Source organism: Coturnix japonica, chromosome 1, assembly GCF_054131305.1.
Source record: "Coturnix japonica strain WE chromosome 1, WE-NBRP24, whole genome shotgun sequence".
Lineage (NCBI taxonomy): Eukaryota > Metazoa > Chordata > Aves > Galliformes > Phasianidae > Coturnix > Coturnix japonica.
In genome coordinates, this window is record NC_140663.1 from 34,399,516 (window position 1) to 34,415,594 (window position 16,079).

General features: G+C 44.1%; 1 protein-coding gene across 1 annotated transcript; it reads right to left on the reverse strand.

Moving 5' to 3' along the window:
* Positions 1-547: 547 nt before the first annotated feature.
* On the reverse strand, positions 548-7,052 carry LOC146762351 (uncharacterized). The gene is made up of 2 exons (XM_085537278.1): positions 4,389-7,052; positions 548-3,590 (listed from the first exon to the last, which is right to left on the reverse strand). Exons 1-2 carry the CDS (start codon positions 6,286-6,288, stop codon positions 1,192-1,194), a joined length of 4,299 nt encoding a protein of 1,432 aa, XP_085393404.1. The 5' UTR covers positions 6,289-7,052; the 3' UTR covers positions 548-1,191.
* Between the last annotated feature and the right edge of the window lie 9,027 nt (positions 7,053-16,079).

The following is a 16,079-nucleotide window of genomic DNA, read 5'->3' on the forward strand; positions in this document are numbered from 1 at the left end:
CATGTATTTGGTGAACCCTCTCTATACTTTCCCCGTGAGTGTATTGTAGGAGCTTGACTAGATTTATCAGCTGCTTTATAAGGAGCGGCAAGAAACCCAGATTAAAGGTTGCTAAGTTACAAACCAGATAAGACATAGGCATATTTCCAAATTTATACAAACTCCATGCCTAAATTCTAGAGAAGCGTAAGAAGCAGTCTGAGTTCAAGAATAGGTTAGCGTGTAAGATGGATTTCTCTCTCTATTTCCCTGCATGGATTTACTTCCAGTGATATTTCAAAGGGGCATTACAGCATTCAGAACCTATTACAACACGCCAAGTATGAGAGAAATAATGCCTAACACGCAGCATGGGGGCTTTTTAATGGTAATACAAATATTATGCGGCAGTTCCCTCCCCAAGTCAAGCTGTGCCTGCCTTGAGCGCAATCCTCCTACAAATACATGCCAATATGCACATCCTGGGTGCACAGACCATCGTTACAATGTGGACAAAGTAGAACTGTCTTCACTGTCACGGGTTACTTAGATTTACCTACGCCCGTGACAGGGGAAGCCACCCCACGCCCCCCCCCGGGGCCTGGAAAGGAGGGGGAAAAGGGGAGTGGGATAAAACAGCGACAATCTAAGGAGGAAAAACTTATTTTACTAAATATGATATCGAAATACAAGATAACACAATATAATATAATTAAGGCTAACAAAATCGAACGAAACAGAGAGAGAGAGAGTCTCCGAAAACCGAGAGGCCTACTGTGAACTCTAGGCGACACGGCTGGAACGCTTCCCACTCTCCGAGAAGTTCGAGAGAAGAAGGAGGGCACTCCAGCCTGGGAACGAGATTATATAGAGTCCTGGTCCCGTGACTTATTGTTACTCCTGTTGTTCTCTGGGATATGTAGTCTTCTTCTGTGGACTGCACATTCAACAGAAGTATCCATACTTGACATGATGTTATGATGTGGAATACTGATAGCAAAATTACAAAATTACAAAACCATGACATTCCACCCCTTATTCTACATTATTACATCATGGTTAATATATACATATATATACATATATATACACGTATGTAAAATTGTGATAGCTAAATAGTAGAATTGCATGTAACATAACTAAATGTACAACTATAATAACTAAAATACACTACACATGCAAACATATATATATATATATAGATACATAAAATTATTGACTGCACTCCCCCAGCATCAAATTCCCTTGTGGCACACATTGAACATCCCCATCCTTCTGCATTACCCACCAAGTGCACCCAGGTCCCTGGGCAAAGACAGTTCCACGGATAGGTTTGCCCTTTCCAGAAGCTGGAAGGACCCAAACAGCTTTTCCCAACATGTTCTTTACATGTATAACAGGGACCTTATCTCCTTCTACAGTGTGTAGGGGGCTAGATTGACTAGGACCATCATGATTGACAGATCCTCTAGTATTGACCAGCCAAGTGGCTTCTGCCAGATTCTTCTCCCAGTGCTTAAATGTTCCACCACCCATTGCTTTCAACATAGTTTTCAACAACCCATTATATCGTTCAATTTTACCAGAAGCTGGTGCATGGTAGGGAATATGATAAATCCACTCAATGCCATGATCTTTGGCCCAAGTATTTATAAGAGAATTTTTGAAATGTGTCCCATTATCAGATTCAATTCTTTCTGGGGTGCCATGTCGCCACAGGACTTGTTTCTCAAGACCTAATATGGTGTTTCGAGCAGTTGCATGGGGTACTGCGTATGTTTCAAGCCACCCAGTGGTTGCCTCTACCATAGTGAGTACATAACACTTACCACTGCGAGATCGTGGCAAGGTGATATAATCAACCTGCCACGCCTCCCCATATTTATACTTTTGCCATCGCCCTTCCTCCCAGAGAGGTTTCATCCTTCTGGCTTGTTTAATTATGGCACATGTTTCACAATCATGAATAACCTGCGCAATAGCGTCCATGGTTAAGTCCACCCCTCGGTCTCTGGCCCACTTATATGTTGCGTCTCTTCCTTGATGGCCTGAGGTCTCATGAGCCCATCGAGCTAGAAATAATTCGCCCTTATTCTGCCAATCCAAGTCGATTTGAGCCACCTCAATTCTAGCAGCTTTATCTACCTGATGGTTGTTTTGTTGTTCTTCAGTAGCCCGACTTTTGGGCACATGTGCATCCACATGACGCACCTTTACAACCATATTCTTCGTTCGGGAAGCAATGTCCTTCCATAGTTCAGCGGCCCAAACAGATTTTCCCCTCCGTTGCCAGTTATTTTGTTCCCACCGCTGTAACCACCCCCATAAGGCATTTGCCACCATCCATGAGTCAGTATAAAGATACAGCATTGGCCACCCCTCCCGTTCAGCAACATCTAAGGCCAGCTGGACAGCTTTTACCTCTGCAAACTGACTTGATTCTCCCTTACCTTCAGTGGCCTCTGCAACCTGTCGTGTGGGGCTCCACACAGCAGCTTTCCATTTGCGATGCTTCCCTACAATGCGACATGATCCGTCAGTGAATAGGGCATATTTCTTTTCATTTTCTGGTAATTCGTTGTATGGTGGGGCCTCTTTAGCACGTGATACCTCTTCTGCTGGTGATGTTCCAAACTTTTTATCTTCAGGCCAGTCCATTATTACCTCTAGGATTCCTGGACGATTGAGGTTTCCCATTCGCGCTCGCTGTGTAATCAGCGTAATCCACTTGCTCCAGGTGACATCGGTAGCATGATGAGTGGAGGGAACCTGTCCTTTGAACATCCAGTTCAGCACTGGCAGTCGAGGTGCCAAAAGGAGCTGTGTTTCAGTCCCGACTACTTCGGAAGCAGCCCGAACCCCCTCATACGCGGCTAAGATCTCCTTCTCAGTTGGAGTGTAGCACTCTTCAGACCCCTTATATGATCGACTCCAGAATCCCAGGGGTCGGCCTCGGGTCTCTCCTGAGGCTCTTTGCCACAAACTCCAAGTAGGGCCTTTCTCTCCAGCAGCAGTGTAGAGGATGTTCTTTACATCCTGTCCAGTCCGTACTGGCCCCAGGGCTACAGCACGGGCTATCTCTTGTTTAATCTGTTCAAAAGCCTGCTGCTGCTCAGGGCCCCATGCAAAATCATTCTTCTTCCGCGTTACCTGATAAAGGGGGCTTACAATGAGGCTGTAGTTTGGAATGTGCATCCTCCAAAAGCCTACTGCACCCAGGAAAGATTGTGTCTCTTTCTTGCTAGTTGGTGGAGACATGGCAGTGATTTTGTCGATCACATCTGCTGGGATGTGACGACGTCCATCCTGCCACTTTATACCTAAGAACTGAATTTCCTGGGCAGGTCCTTTTACTTTGCTTCGCTTAATAGCAAAGCCAGCTTGTAGAAGAATCCGGATTATCTGCTCTCCTTTTGTGAAAACTTCTTCTGCTGTATCGCCCCACACAACAATGTCATCAATGTACTGCAGGTGTTCAGGAGCACCACCCTGTTCCAGTACAGTTTGGACCAACCCATGGCAAATGGTTGGGCTGTGTTTCCACCCCTGGGGCAAACGGTTCCAAGTATACTGAATGCCCCTCCAGGTGAAGGCAAACTGTGGCTTGCATTCTGCGGCCAAAGGAATAGAAAAGAAGGCATTGGCAATGTCAATGGTGGCATACCATTTGGCTGCTTTTGACTCCAGCTCGTACTGGAGTTCCAACATGTCCGGCACAGCAGCGCTCAATGGGGGTGTGACCTCATTCAGGCCACGGTAGTCTACTGTCAGCCTCCATTCTCCACTGGCTTTACGCACTGGCCATATGGGACTGTTAAAAGGTGAGTGAGTTTTACTGATCACTCCCTGATTCTCCAACTGGCGAATCAAATCATGAATGGGGAGCAAGGAATCCCTGTTGGTGCGATACTGCCGTCTGTGCACTGTCTTTGTAGCAACCGGTACCTGCTGCTCTTTTACTCGTAGCAGCCCCACAACAGACGGGTCCTCTGACAGGCCAGGCAAAACAGACAGCTGCTTAATGTTGTCCATGTCTACAGCAGCTATCCCAAAGGCCCATCGATACCCCTTAGGATCCTTGAAATGCCCCCTTCTGAGGTAATCAATACCCAGTATACATGGAGCCCCTGGGCCAGTCACAATAGGATGTTTTTGCCAGTCTTTGCCAGTGAGGCTTATTTCAGCCTCCAGCACAGTCAATTCTTGAGAGCCCCCAGTCACTCCAGAAATATGAATTGATTCTGTCCCTTCATGACTGGAGGGCATTAGGGTGCACTGTGCACCGGTATCCACCAGTGCCTTATATTTCTGTGGTTCTGATGTGCCAGGCCATCGAATCCACACAGTCCAATAAACTCTATTATCCCTTTCCCTCCCCTGACTGAGGGCAGGGCCCCTCTATTGGTTACCTGTGATGACTGGAGCAACTCCACTGGTGGTTGGTATGTCTAGTAGTTCTTTCACCCGTGCTCGTAGTGCAGAAGTAGGCTGATCATGCCACTTCCTCATGTCTTCTCCACGGTCACGTAGGTAGCGCCACATGGAAACACGCGGTGCAATCGTACTGTTGTTCTTTGCTCGAGCTGGGAAGCGTGTGCGTTTAACAGCTGAGACTTTTGATGATGCAGGTGAGGAGTAGGACTGGAATACTTTGATCAGATCCTTCATTAGACCTGGTGGCCCGTACGAGGATTGACCTTCATCAGTTGTTTCTGATACTATTACGGGATCATTGCAATTAGTTGATGGAAACAATTTCTTGCACATTTCATCTACTCGGTTTTCTAGCCGTGAGATGGCAGAAACTGCGGCATGCAGTTGGGGGAGCTGCTGATCGGTGGTTTGAAGCATTATAATCAGCTCAACAACTCGGGGCCATCTGTCCACGAACCCTTTAGAACCTGTTACCAATGACTGTGCCATTCTCTCTGGTGCTGTACTTGTGATTTTCTGCCACATGTCAGGATCGGCCCTTACTCTCTCAGGGTCAAGTTCGCTTGGATCAGGGCTGTACAACATTTTTGCCATGGCCAATTCCCTCAAGCGCTGAATACCTTTTTGGACGGTATTCCAACTATCAAATTTAGGCTTCAAAGCATCCTTATAGGGGTACCTTTCTCTCACGGCTTCTAACAGCCGCAACCAGAGAGTGGCAGCTCCATCCGAACATCTGCTAATCCCTCTGTCGATACCTGCATCTTGGGCAATGCTTCCTAGTTGGCGAGCTTCATTACCATCTAGAGACAAGCTGTTGGCCCCGTTGTCCCAGCAGCGAAGCAACCAAGCAAGGATACCTTCATCTTGACGCCGTGTGAACTCCTTTCTTGAGCCTTGGATTTCAGTCAGCTTCAGAGGTCGACAATAGGTGATTTCCTCCTCATCATCAGTCTCTTCTTCATGCCTCTTGGTTTTTGCCTTTGCTTTTTTCGGTACTGCTCCATGCCCGGCACCTGGGTCTTCTGCAGCCCCCCCCTGTGCTTCTCCTTCTTTTCGTTCTAGACGCATGGACACCCGTTTCCATTTCTTGCCTTCCACAGGGGCAACTGATATTGCTACTGATGCCTCCTGTGACTGATCAGAATTAACTTGGGCTTGAATCTCAGATCGGAAACTCTCTCTCTCCAGAATAGTATGATACAAAGCACGGTATGCATAAGCCAAACCCCACATAAGGTTTACCTCCTTAGATCTCTGACCCAAATACTCACTTAATTTCTTAGGGTCCCTTAGGTGTTCAAGAGTGAAATCCCATGACACTGCGGGTCCCCATGCTTCTAAGACTTTTCCTAAACCTTTCCATATTCCCTGCCAGTCATCATTCTCTGGTTCTGGAGGGGACTTCCGCATAGAACGAATGCATAGGAACATATATGCATGCATTGATAGTGATAACATGAGTGCAAGTATGAACCCTATCTCAGTTATTGAAAAGCGTGTGGAAATCTGAGAGTACAACCCAAATAAAAAGGGTTTTTTTAGCCTGTACAATGAATTAAACATGGTGGTGTTTGTAAAATTACCTGTTCCATCTGGGATGCAAGTATTTGTAAAATTGCCTGTTCCATCTGGGATGCAAGTGTTTGTAAGATTCACAATTCCATCTGAGGTGTAGATGCCAAAATTCTGACCATACCACATCTCGTAAAAGTACCAGGCAGGTGTCTCCATCAGTATCCACCTTATTAGGCTATATATCTGCACAATTCCACAACACCAAATTATGGTGTTAATAGTTGACCAATACTTTAAGAAGATCATAATTGCTTTCAATCCCTTAAACAGAGCAACTGGGATGAAGAGTGGATTCATAGCTGGCAGGCTCTGTAAAAGTCAGAGCTAGCTAGCTTTGCTCTAAGGGAGAAAGAAATCCCTTTGTTTTCTACACAAAAGTTAGATAGCAATGCTGAGAATGTGCAGCAGCCCTTAATGTTGACAATTTGTCTGGTATTTCAAGGTCACGTTCTCTGTGAGTAGCTACGGAAAGATAACACTCCCAACACTCCCGTAACGAAGCTCTTTAAGAGCAAAGAGAGAGTTGTTCTAAAAGCTAAAAAGCTCTATGCCCGCATCCTCCACCAAAAAATCTGTCACGGGTTACTTAGATTTACCTACGCCCGTGACAGGGGAAGCCACCCCACGCCCCCCCCCGGGGCCTGGAAAGGAGGGGGAAAAGGGGAGTGGGATAAAACAGCGACAATCTAAGGAGGAAAAACTTATTTTACTAAATATGATATCGAAATACAAGATAACACAATATAATATAATTAAGGCTAACAAAATCGAACGAAACAGAGAGAGAGAGAGTCTCCGAAAACCGAGAGGCCTACTGTGAACTCTAGGCGACACGGCTGGAACGCTTCCCACTCTCCGAGAAGTTCGAGAGAAGAAGGAGGGCACTCCAGCCTGGGAACGAGATTATATAGAGTCCTGGTCCCGTGACTTATTGTTACTCCTGTTGTTCTCTGGGATATGTAGTCTTCTTCTGTGGACTGCACATTCAACAGAAGTATCCATACTTGACATGATGTTATGATGTGGAATACTGATAGCAAAATTACAAAATTACAAAACCATGACAGTTATCTGTACAGATAACACAGACAGTAATCCGGAGACTGAAGAAATGGGATTTTGAACTGTGCAAATTCCAGTTCAAAGGAGGGATCCTTCTCAGCATAGATGTCTTTGTTATCAGCCCATGTTTAGCTAATAAATGGTTTATTAGAAGAGGCACGGCTGTGAGTGGATTACATACACATCGCTGGGTTTGGAGCAGTCCAGAACTGCAGCTTACAGCGCTGACTGCTCAGAGATGCCTATGTGCACTGCACAAGGAAGCTCCCAGCAGGACGGAGTTTTCTGTAGGCTGTGCTGTTTCTGGTTCCGGGGGTAATTTGTGTCTGATGTTGTCAGCAGATACTGTGACAGCCTGGCCATGGAGGCCTTCAGTCTGACCGGAGGTGCCACCAGGTGCCCCAGAGCACCTGTCAAAATAGTGCTATGGAGCTGTGCCACAGGTGAGACCAAGCCCAGTATTTTAACATACCTGGTCTGTATTTTACAGACTGCTTTCTGCCTTTGAGCAGACATTTATCACATGATTTTCCCCAGTTTTTGGAAAACATTAATTGAAATCCCCTGTCTATGTCTAGAAAAGGCTCTGGTAGAGGCTGGCTTGCTGGGATACAAAAGCACACTGGATGCAGTCATTTTCTTATGCCCTTTTCCATATGCAAAAACAAGATCCAGCAAAACCAGACAGACTTCTGCTGTACCATATTGATGCCTTCAGGGGATTTCCAGAGGAGAGATCTTCTAGGGCTTATGGCTTCATTCTGGTAGTTAAACACAGACTAACCACCTGGCTCCCAGACCACGGGTACTGCTCAGCCTGACTTTATCACCACTTGGATCTCTACAACGTGACATCTTAATAAAGTAGGAAGTGGTTGGTGGGATGTCATATTTTCTTCTTTTTAAAGGAGCATTTTCATTTACATGAAAAAAAACAACAAAATCCAGCCTGAATTCAATCTTTTCTTCTATTTAATTTCTAGCTCTTACTTTTTTCATTCTGTTTTAAAGCGAGCATAATTCTCCTAAGAGGACTGAGGAAGCATGAAATAGGGCTGCTTTTTAGATGAGAGCCAAAAAGGTGCTTTGAAAGCCTTGACGGGACAGACAGTAAAACATGGCTTAATGGTGTTCAGTTATAACATGAGAAAAATGGCATGGCTTTAGATCATCTGATAAAAGTTATGGGCATTGTTTGGCCTGTGAGCTATCTCTGCCTCATGACTAGCAGGAAGACAGAGAGTAGCAGGGACAAAAGCCCTTCATTTTGGACACAGATTTAAGCCCAGCTCTGTCACCAGTACTACATTTACTTTAACTTCCAGCCACGGTGACAAAACATTCGTTAGGAACAGCGTGCTTTAATTTGGAAATGCTTTTTCCAGTTACACGTCACAACTTTTCTTTAGGCCAGTGTTACAAATGCTCTGTGAAGGTGGATTTCCTATTGATTATTTTTGTTTGACACAAAGCCTACATCCCTTCTTAGCTCTGAGAATTCCCAGAGAGAAAGATAGATAGAAATTAGCCCTGATGTAAGATGAAGTTTAGGACTGAGCCTTTGTGTCATTAAGCTGACAACGAGGTGCTCTGTTTTTCCTTTGTATATTTGATGACAACTGAATCTTTCCCTGCCTGTCAACTCCCAACTGTAGAACCAACCTTTCAAACCTGGAGATCTCAGTCACCTCAATAACCAGCGGAACTGGTTGTTGGAAGGGGGTAAAATGGTACTACCTGGTATTCCTGCTTCCTGACCAAATCAGTGGAAATTTCTTGAGGATTATACAGAAACTAGGTCCTTCCATTGCATTCATACATGGAAGCCAAACCTCCAACCAGTGGTGCCTCTCGTTTTGGATGAGGTGCTGCATGAACAGATGACACTCATTTTTTCTGCGCTTCAAGTTGTTATATGGACATAACACTCTTCTTCAGATCAAGGTATCTGTTGACTGCAACAAGAGTTTTGCTCTAATTATTGAATCCTTGATGCCTATACCATCAGTCTACGTCTAACTATGGGTGCCACATGCCAGAAAACTTTGTCATACATTCACATTTGAATTTGACAGGCCTAGTGAACAAAAGGAAGCACACTTTCATTGTTGAGGGCTTGATTTTTATGTAGACATTTATTTGGAGATTATTTTCTAGGAACAACTTCCCCTTGGAACCTGTCAACTTGTACCAATCTGTCCCAAATGCGGGAATATATGTCAATATGAGCGTGGCCTCTTGTGTCCCCTGCTGACCTCAAAATGTAACAAAAATGTAAACACTATGATGTCTTGCAGGGTCAATGGGACAAGGAGTTTCAGAACATTGCTGTGTTTGATTATTTATATATCTGTAAGTTTATCTGTCTACAAACCCATTCCTAATTAAGTCACGCATTCATCCCCCATTCAGAGTAGGTTCCAGGTGAATTGTAACAGGTCTATACGACTTTAGAAAGTCTAATTAAGTAAAAATTTCACAACATACATCATTTTTTGCAGTGTTTGGATATTGTGAACATTTTTTTTCTATTGTCTTGAACAGAAGTATTTCCTTTGTTACAAGTTGTGTACATTGCATTTTGTTCTTCCCTAAGGTACATCCAAGACGTGTCTAGCTGCTCCTTTTCCCTGCTCTCCCACTGGGTATTTGAAACCCTCCCACTGTCTCTATCATCCTGCCCCTTCTTTCTTCTGGACATTTCTCCTGGAAGAAGAGATTTGATCTCTTCCCCGTCTTAATCCCGAATTCTCAAATGCATTGCCCTTATCTATGGCCATAAAGAAGTACACGGACTTCAGTAAGCCAAATTTAATTACAGGGCCATAGCGTGATGTGAATAGGTTACTAATAAATTACTTTTTTACATTTTGCTTTTTTGCATTTATCCCTCATGAAATAACCTGGCAGCTTTTACATCTCCAAAAGACCAGTGCAGCAAAGTGTTAAATCAGTGGTGGTCTTTAAAGCTCCCTCTGCTTCATATCCAACTCCTCTTTCCAACTCCCGAGAAAAAATGAGCTTTTGTGAAGGATGAAATCCCATGGGATGGCTGATGCAGGGATTATGACATCGAATTTAATGGGGCAGTTGCTGCCACTTCTGAAGGTCTGCACTGCAGTTTTTTATAAATCCCATAAGGACCGAAGTCATCTGGGGCTGGATTGATTTTGATTAACTGTGCTTGTCTAGCTGGAATTTGATGCCCAAGGTTCAGTCACTTAGGATCCTTTCTAATTCACAGCCTTTCTAGTGAGTCAGTCAGCCTGCAGGTTGCCTTCTTTTTCCATTCATTGTACAGCAAACATGGCTGAGATGAGATTTGCCATTTTTAGGCAGCTAACTTTAGAAAATACGAATCACACCAAGCTGGCGCAGAGGCTTCTTCCTGTCATAATTCCTGGGCAGGCTGAATCTCTGCATCCATCTGCAACTTAGCTGGATTTTAAGGGACTTCCTGCAGATGCAGAATTCAGGTAAGAGGTGAAGCAATGTCTGAAGCTACACACAATGGAACTGATATTAATGCACACCTAAGGGACAAGAACAATGCTTCATATCCAAAGTGCATATCAACATACGCCTCTAGTTAGGTTTTACTTATCATTCATTATATCTTTAGAAAATCTCACAGTTGCTTATAAATTACACTGTCTGTGCTTTAAACTAAAGACTGATTTACAGAGAGGTTGGAACTTGACACAGAAAAGAGAGCTAAAAGGAAGAGCATAGAAAAGGAGTAGGAATGAGCACACATTTTTCTGACACTAGTTGTGATGAAGTCACAGCAATGTAGCATGGCTCTCTTCTCCTTTCAATTTCCAGAAGTATTTGAGAAATCTTGAAAGGCCTTACATTGGAAAAATCCCCAAACATGAAATTCAGATCTGCATAAGCTGTGACAAAACACATCTACGGTGTCTGAGATCCATGGAAATGCAGATTTTTAGACTCCTTCTAACTGGGGAAAATAAACCTTCACTGTATATTTCTATACAGTCTGATTTTCCACCTAAGGCACATTTTCATACTCTGCCTACGTACTCATTCCACATTTCTGTGTGTCTGCTGAAAACAAAGAAGCTGCACAGACAGACACACAGACACCCCCAGTCTGACGTGAGAGCTGCAGCCTATGGTAGTCCCTGGGGGTTCCTTAGCAGGGAGCCACCTCAGGCAGCCGCCGGGATGTGTCTGCAGCACACAGGCACTTGTGGGGAATCCGCTCATAATCACACCAGCAGGGCCACGAGAAAGCCAAAAGCATTTCATGGCATCTCCATAACTAAACTAAAGGCTCTGGTGGTTGCTAATATTATTCTGCAGATGGAGAACCAAGAGTGCTCTGGACCAGTGGGGAATGATGGATAACTGGACCTTAAAAATGTGAGTTATCTATTGCATGTGGGCAAAGTAAGCCAATTGTGTATGAGGAATATGAGGCTGATATGAGTGTGCTCATATATATATATATAATAAGCAGACAGACTCAAATGTTTAAAATCAACCTAGAAACAGCAGGACTCTCACATTTCCCAGCAATACGCACTAGCTGGGCAGCAGCACTGATCCCGTGCTTGCTGATGAAAGGAACAGATACAAGAGAAACAAATCCAGGCTCTTTGGTGTTCACTGTCACTGTCACTCCTTTAGTCCCCTCACTACTCCTTTCCGCTACTTAATTAAAACACATTAATGGCAATGTCTATCAACTTGCGGCTTTGCATCCGGCATCTGTAACTCTCAGACCAGTCGCTGAGTCGATCCGACAGATGAGAAGAATGTTTTGGCTTCTTCAGTCCTTTAGCTGTGGCCTCCGAGCGTATGCAGGGTGATGCAGAAGTAATGGGAGCAGTTCAGGCCTTCAGTGAGAAGCTTCTACCCTTGCTGTGCATCTGCCCCTCTGCCTCAGCTGACTTCAGCAGCTGACTATGGGCTGTACCACTGTTGGCCATCCTGCTTTTCCATCAGTAGTGGTTAGTGATCAACTACCACCTTTCTTAAATTGTTTGTGCTGCTCTACCTCTGATAAGGGTACTTTTAAATACTGGTTTTTTTCCCCCTCTGTTTGCTTTTCCAAATGTAATTTGCAAACAATGCAGATCGCTTGACTCCAGGGAAAGGTAGTTATGGGAGAGGACTGGGGAATTTGTTTATTGTTTTAAGGGGGAAAAGGAGATCATAACCAGCATCATGAGAAAAACAAATATGAGTAGATTTTATATTATATTGGCCAAGCTCCCCCCTCCATCCTTCCCCCACAGAAAAATGGGCCATTCATGGGCCATTGAATAAATGGAATAAATAAATAAAATGTTTGGGTTTTTTTTAGTGATATCATTCAATAACACCAAATAGCTGCTGATGTCCAAGTAAAAGTGATAAAGATGGAAACAAGCTCTGATTGTTTTATTTTTCATGTAGAGCTGTCATGCATCAAAGAACTTCATATACATCAGTGAAGTCTCATGACACCACTCTGAGCAAATGAGCATCGCATAACAGATGGGTAAAATGAGACTTAAAGAAGCTGAACAGAAGTGGCCTCCCTGGAAACAAAGCACAGCAGCCTCCTGCTCAGATAAGCATCCTCAGCCTCTTTCAGCATCCATGTGTTTGCGGCAGCCACACTGGGAACATCATGCTGAGACAGGAATGGGATTGTAGCATCAGCTGTGGGATCTGCTGCCCTTCCCCCCACACCACACCTGGGTGCATGGTGTCCAGCATCCAGCCCTGCTCCCACCTTTGGGAATCAAAGCCCACGCAATGTTGAAATGAGCAATCTGAATTACCATCCTGTAAGAAATGCTGAGATCCCCACCAAGCTGTGTGCTGCAAGATAAGCATATCACTACTGCATACTTTAGCGGTTAGGATATTTTCAGTCCTACTAAATACTGTCATCTGTAAAAGTGTACCATCAAAATCAAAGGCAACTTCTACACACCATAGACAACTCCCCATATGCGCTCAGTTACCCAGAGAGTGAAGACGGTAGCTGGCACAGGGTGTGTTTCACCACAGAATTAGCTCAGAATGCTGGAGGGTTTGTGAAGGAAGCCTCTTCATTGGTCTCACCACAACCCTTTGAAAAAGATAGGGCAAGAAGCAATTCCCACTAACAGAGGAACCCTCGAGTGCACTTGAAATTGGATTTTGCAATGCCTATCAGTAAGAGCTGTCTGTCTGAAAGATGCTGCTTTGCTTAACGTGCACAAGGAATACAGAGAATCCAGTTCCAGTGGCAGTAAGGTATTTTTGTCAGCTGACTTTGATGCCAAACTTCTGCCTCTGAAAGATCATTTCAGCCCTTGGACTCAGTGTTACAGAAAATATTTAGCTCTGTGCAAAAAAAAACCAACAACCAGACGGAGGACCAAAATCTTTCCCATAACCTGCGGAAACTGCTGGATTTGCTCCAGGGAGGCATTTAGTCCCTTCTGTTCAAAATTTAGGACCTGCTGTTTTTCTGACAGCTCAGGTAATTGCTGCAGCTGGAACAGAGCAGTGTCTCATTGTCTCTGGCCTCAGCATTCCCTGCCTTTTTTCTTTTTCCTGTGGTAGGACCAGAGCATCCCTCGGAGCACCCTGAGAGATTAACTCTGTGCTGGATCCCTGCTGCCATGGAGCATGTGGGGGTCTTTCCTGCTAACTGTGGCATGTCCTGCATTTATTTCCCTGCAAGAAAGAAAGAGTCAGGTTTCACCTACCAAGGTAGCCTGAAGAAAAAGGAAGATTAGGAGGTTTCTGAGGAGACACCCTCCCCTCTAATATCCCTGGGCAGCAGGGACAAATCCCTCAGCTTTGAGAGCTTTCTCATCCATTTCTCCAGCTCCTGATTCCCCGTTGGGAGTTACTGAGTTGGCAGGATCATCCTCACAATATGCCATGGTGAATGTCTCTGTCTTGAAGAGCTTTGGAAAGAAGACATAAAGCAGGGGCACTAGAGGCTTGTGTTAGCCCGCAGCTCAGAAGTGAGATCACTATGGTGGTGATTTATGCAAGCTCATGATCTCATCCAGCCCATGGTAGGTACGGGCAGACTCCTCCAGTCAGATCTGCATTGTGCAGATACATCCATGTGGCTCTAAAGCCTTTTTGGATCATTTGTTAACAGAGAAGAGATGTTTCTCAGCTTTCAGCTTTCCTAGTCGTAATCACTCATTGAGAAACTTGTGAAAAGGGCAGGATCAAGAGGTGAATTGTTGGACGCTGTGGTAAGAACAAATTGACTGCCTTTCTGCTACATGATTCTGATGCAGCATGAGTACATGTGCTAACTCATAAAAGCACCAGAAGAATATATTGCAGTCAGGATCGCGTATGAATACGTGTAACTTGGACTAGAAAAATCCACCAGTTTCTCCTTTCCCTGTAGATGTACACATGCACAAATCCATACAGAGATTCAGCTATGGTGCAATATACAATAAAATATGTAAGTGAAACGATTATATCTAAAACACTGCAAACTCAGGAGATGGATATCAGCAGTTCCCCACGTTCCAAGACCTCCCTGGCTGCATATCTACAACAGACACTTCTTTGGACTTACCATTGCTAATCACTTCAATTTGCAGTCATTCCCTTAAAGTGATTTTAGTCAGATTAACCTTATTTCTTCTTCTTAATAAGAGCATCTTTCATGCTGAGTGTAAAACAATAATCCACTTGTAATGCTTACTGGCATTGGCTCTCATCAAAGAGACGGGTGGGGAATTGTGGTTAATGGCTATGACAGCCTGCTCGTTGGGTGGCTGCCTTGGGTTTCTACCTGCCTGTTGTGAGACTCCAGTCAGAGGATTTCAAATCACGTATGTACCGTCATTATGGAGGAATCTCAGAATCAATTCATGGCAACTGTAAGATTTTATGAGATAAATTTCAGTACCACCATCTGGATTATTTGGAGAGAGAAAAACCTGTGGACTTGCCTTCTGCAGCACGGCAGCCCTCATCATTATAATGAACATTAAAGCAGAATGATTCTTTTTTATCATTTTCACATCCTCCCGTTCTGCATGTTTGATTGCCAGCGTGTGTTGGAATATGCAGATTTGGATTTTCTGAAGGGCAGGATTTTTCCAGTTGTTACACCTCTTAATGGCCAGGGACCAGCAGTGACCCAAGACTGCATGCTGAGGAGCTCCACTGATCAGCCTGCTGCTTCCTAGCTCTGAAAATTCCTTCCCTTCCCCCAGAAGGTTATGACCATGCAAACAACAGAAGTCATTTTATCACTCAAAAGATGAAGCCCGACCTTGAACTATACAATTTCTACAAATAAAAACAAATAAATGACTGAACAATGTATGGGACTTGAGAGAGTAATCAGGCTAACATTCCATAGGTGGTGAAACTGTATTTATACATGAGAAACAAAAGGACAGGCTTTCTGACAACACTGTGCTTTGGTCATTCTAACAGAAATCCAAAGCTAGAAACTTGTCCAGTATCTATAGCCAGCGAATTGTGGTATTTTTCTTGTGGCAGAAAGCAAAGTGTTCAGTTAACAACAGTGGCATTTAGTCTGTGAAAACCTGTCATAGATCAGTCACTTTACACAGCCTTTCTGGTACTACCTGGTATTTGCAAGCAGGCTATAAAGTCCATACAAAGACCTTGCAAGTACTTTTCCATGTCCTTTCTGGATCACTCTATGTTGTACACACAGACACACAGTTATACTTTCATTGGAGTGAACTGGAAATGAAGATCCAGGATGAGCTGTTTGGCTGAAGAATTATAGGGAATATAGAATGGGGATATAACAGAGATTACATCAAATGTAGAATATATATAAATTTTCTTTTTTTGTTCTCAGCTTCATTGTCCTGAATGAATAAGAAGCAGCCTTTTTTTCTGCTCCGAGCTCTGTTAATGGCTATTTTAATGACTGTCTCCTCCAGTTTACAGCCAGCTGTCTAATTACAGAATGTCAATATTTATGAAAGCCCAGCCTACCAGCGATAATGACACAACTCAATATTTACAGGGAGCACATTTTTCTTGAGTACCAGCAC

What these genes read in the sequence shown, in the direction of transcription:
- LOC146762351 (XM_085537278.1), bottom strand. Translation starts at nt 6,288, where the DNA reads ATGAATCCACTCTTCATCCCAGTTGCTCTGTTTAAGGGATTGAAAGCA. An exon ending in AGTTGCTCCAGTCATCACAG is followed by an intron (nt 3,591 to 4,388) that starts GTAACCAATAGA and finishes CTTTGGCCGCAG; the next exon opens with AATGCAAGCCACAGTTTGCC.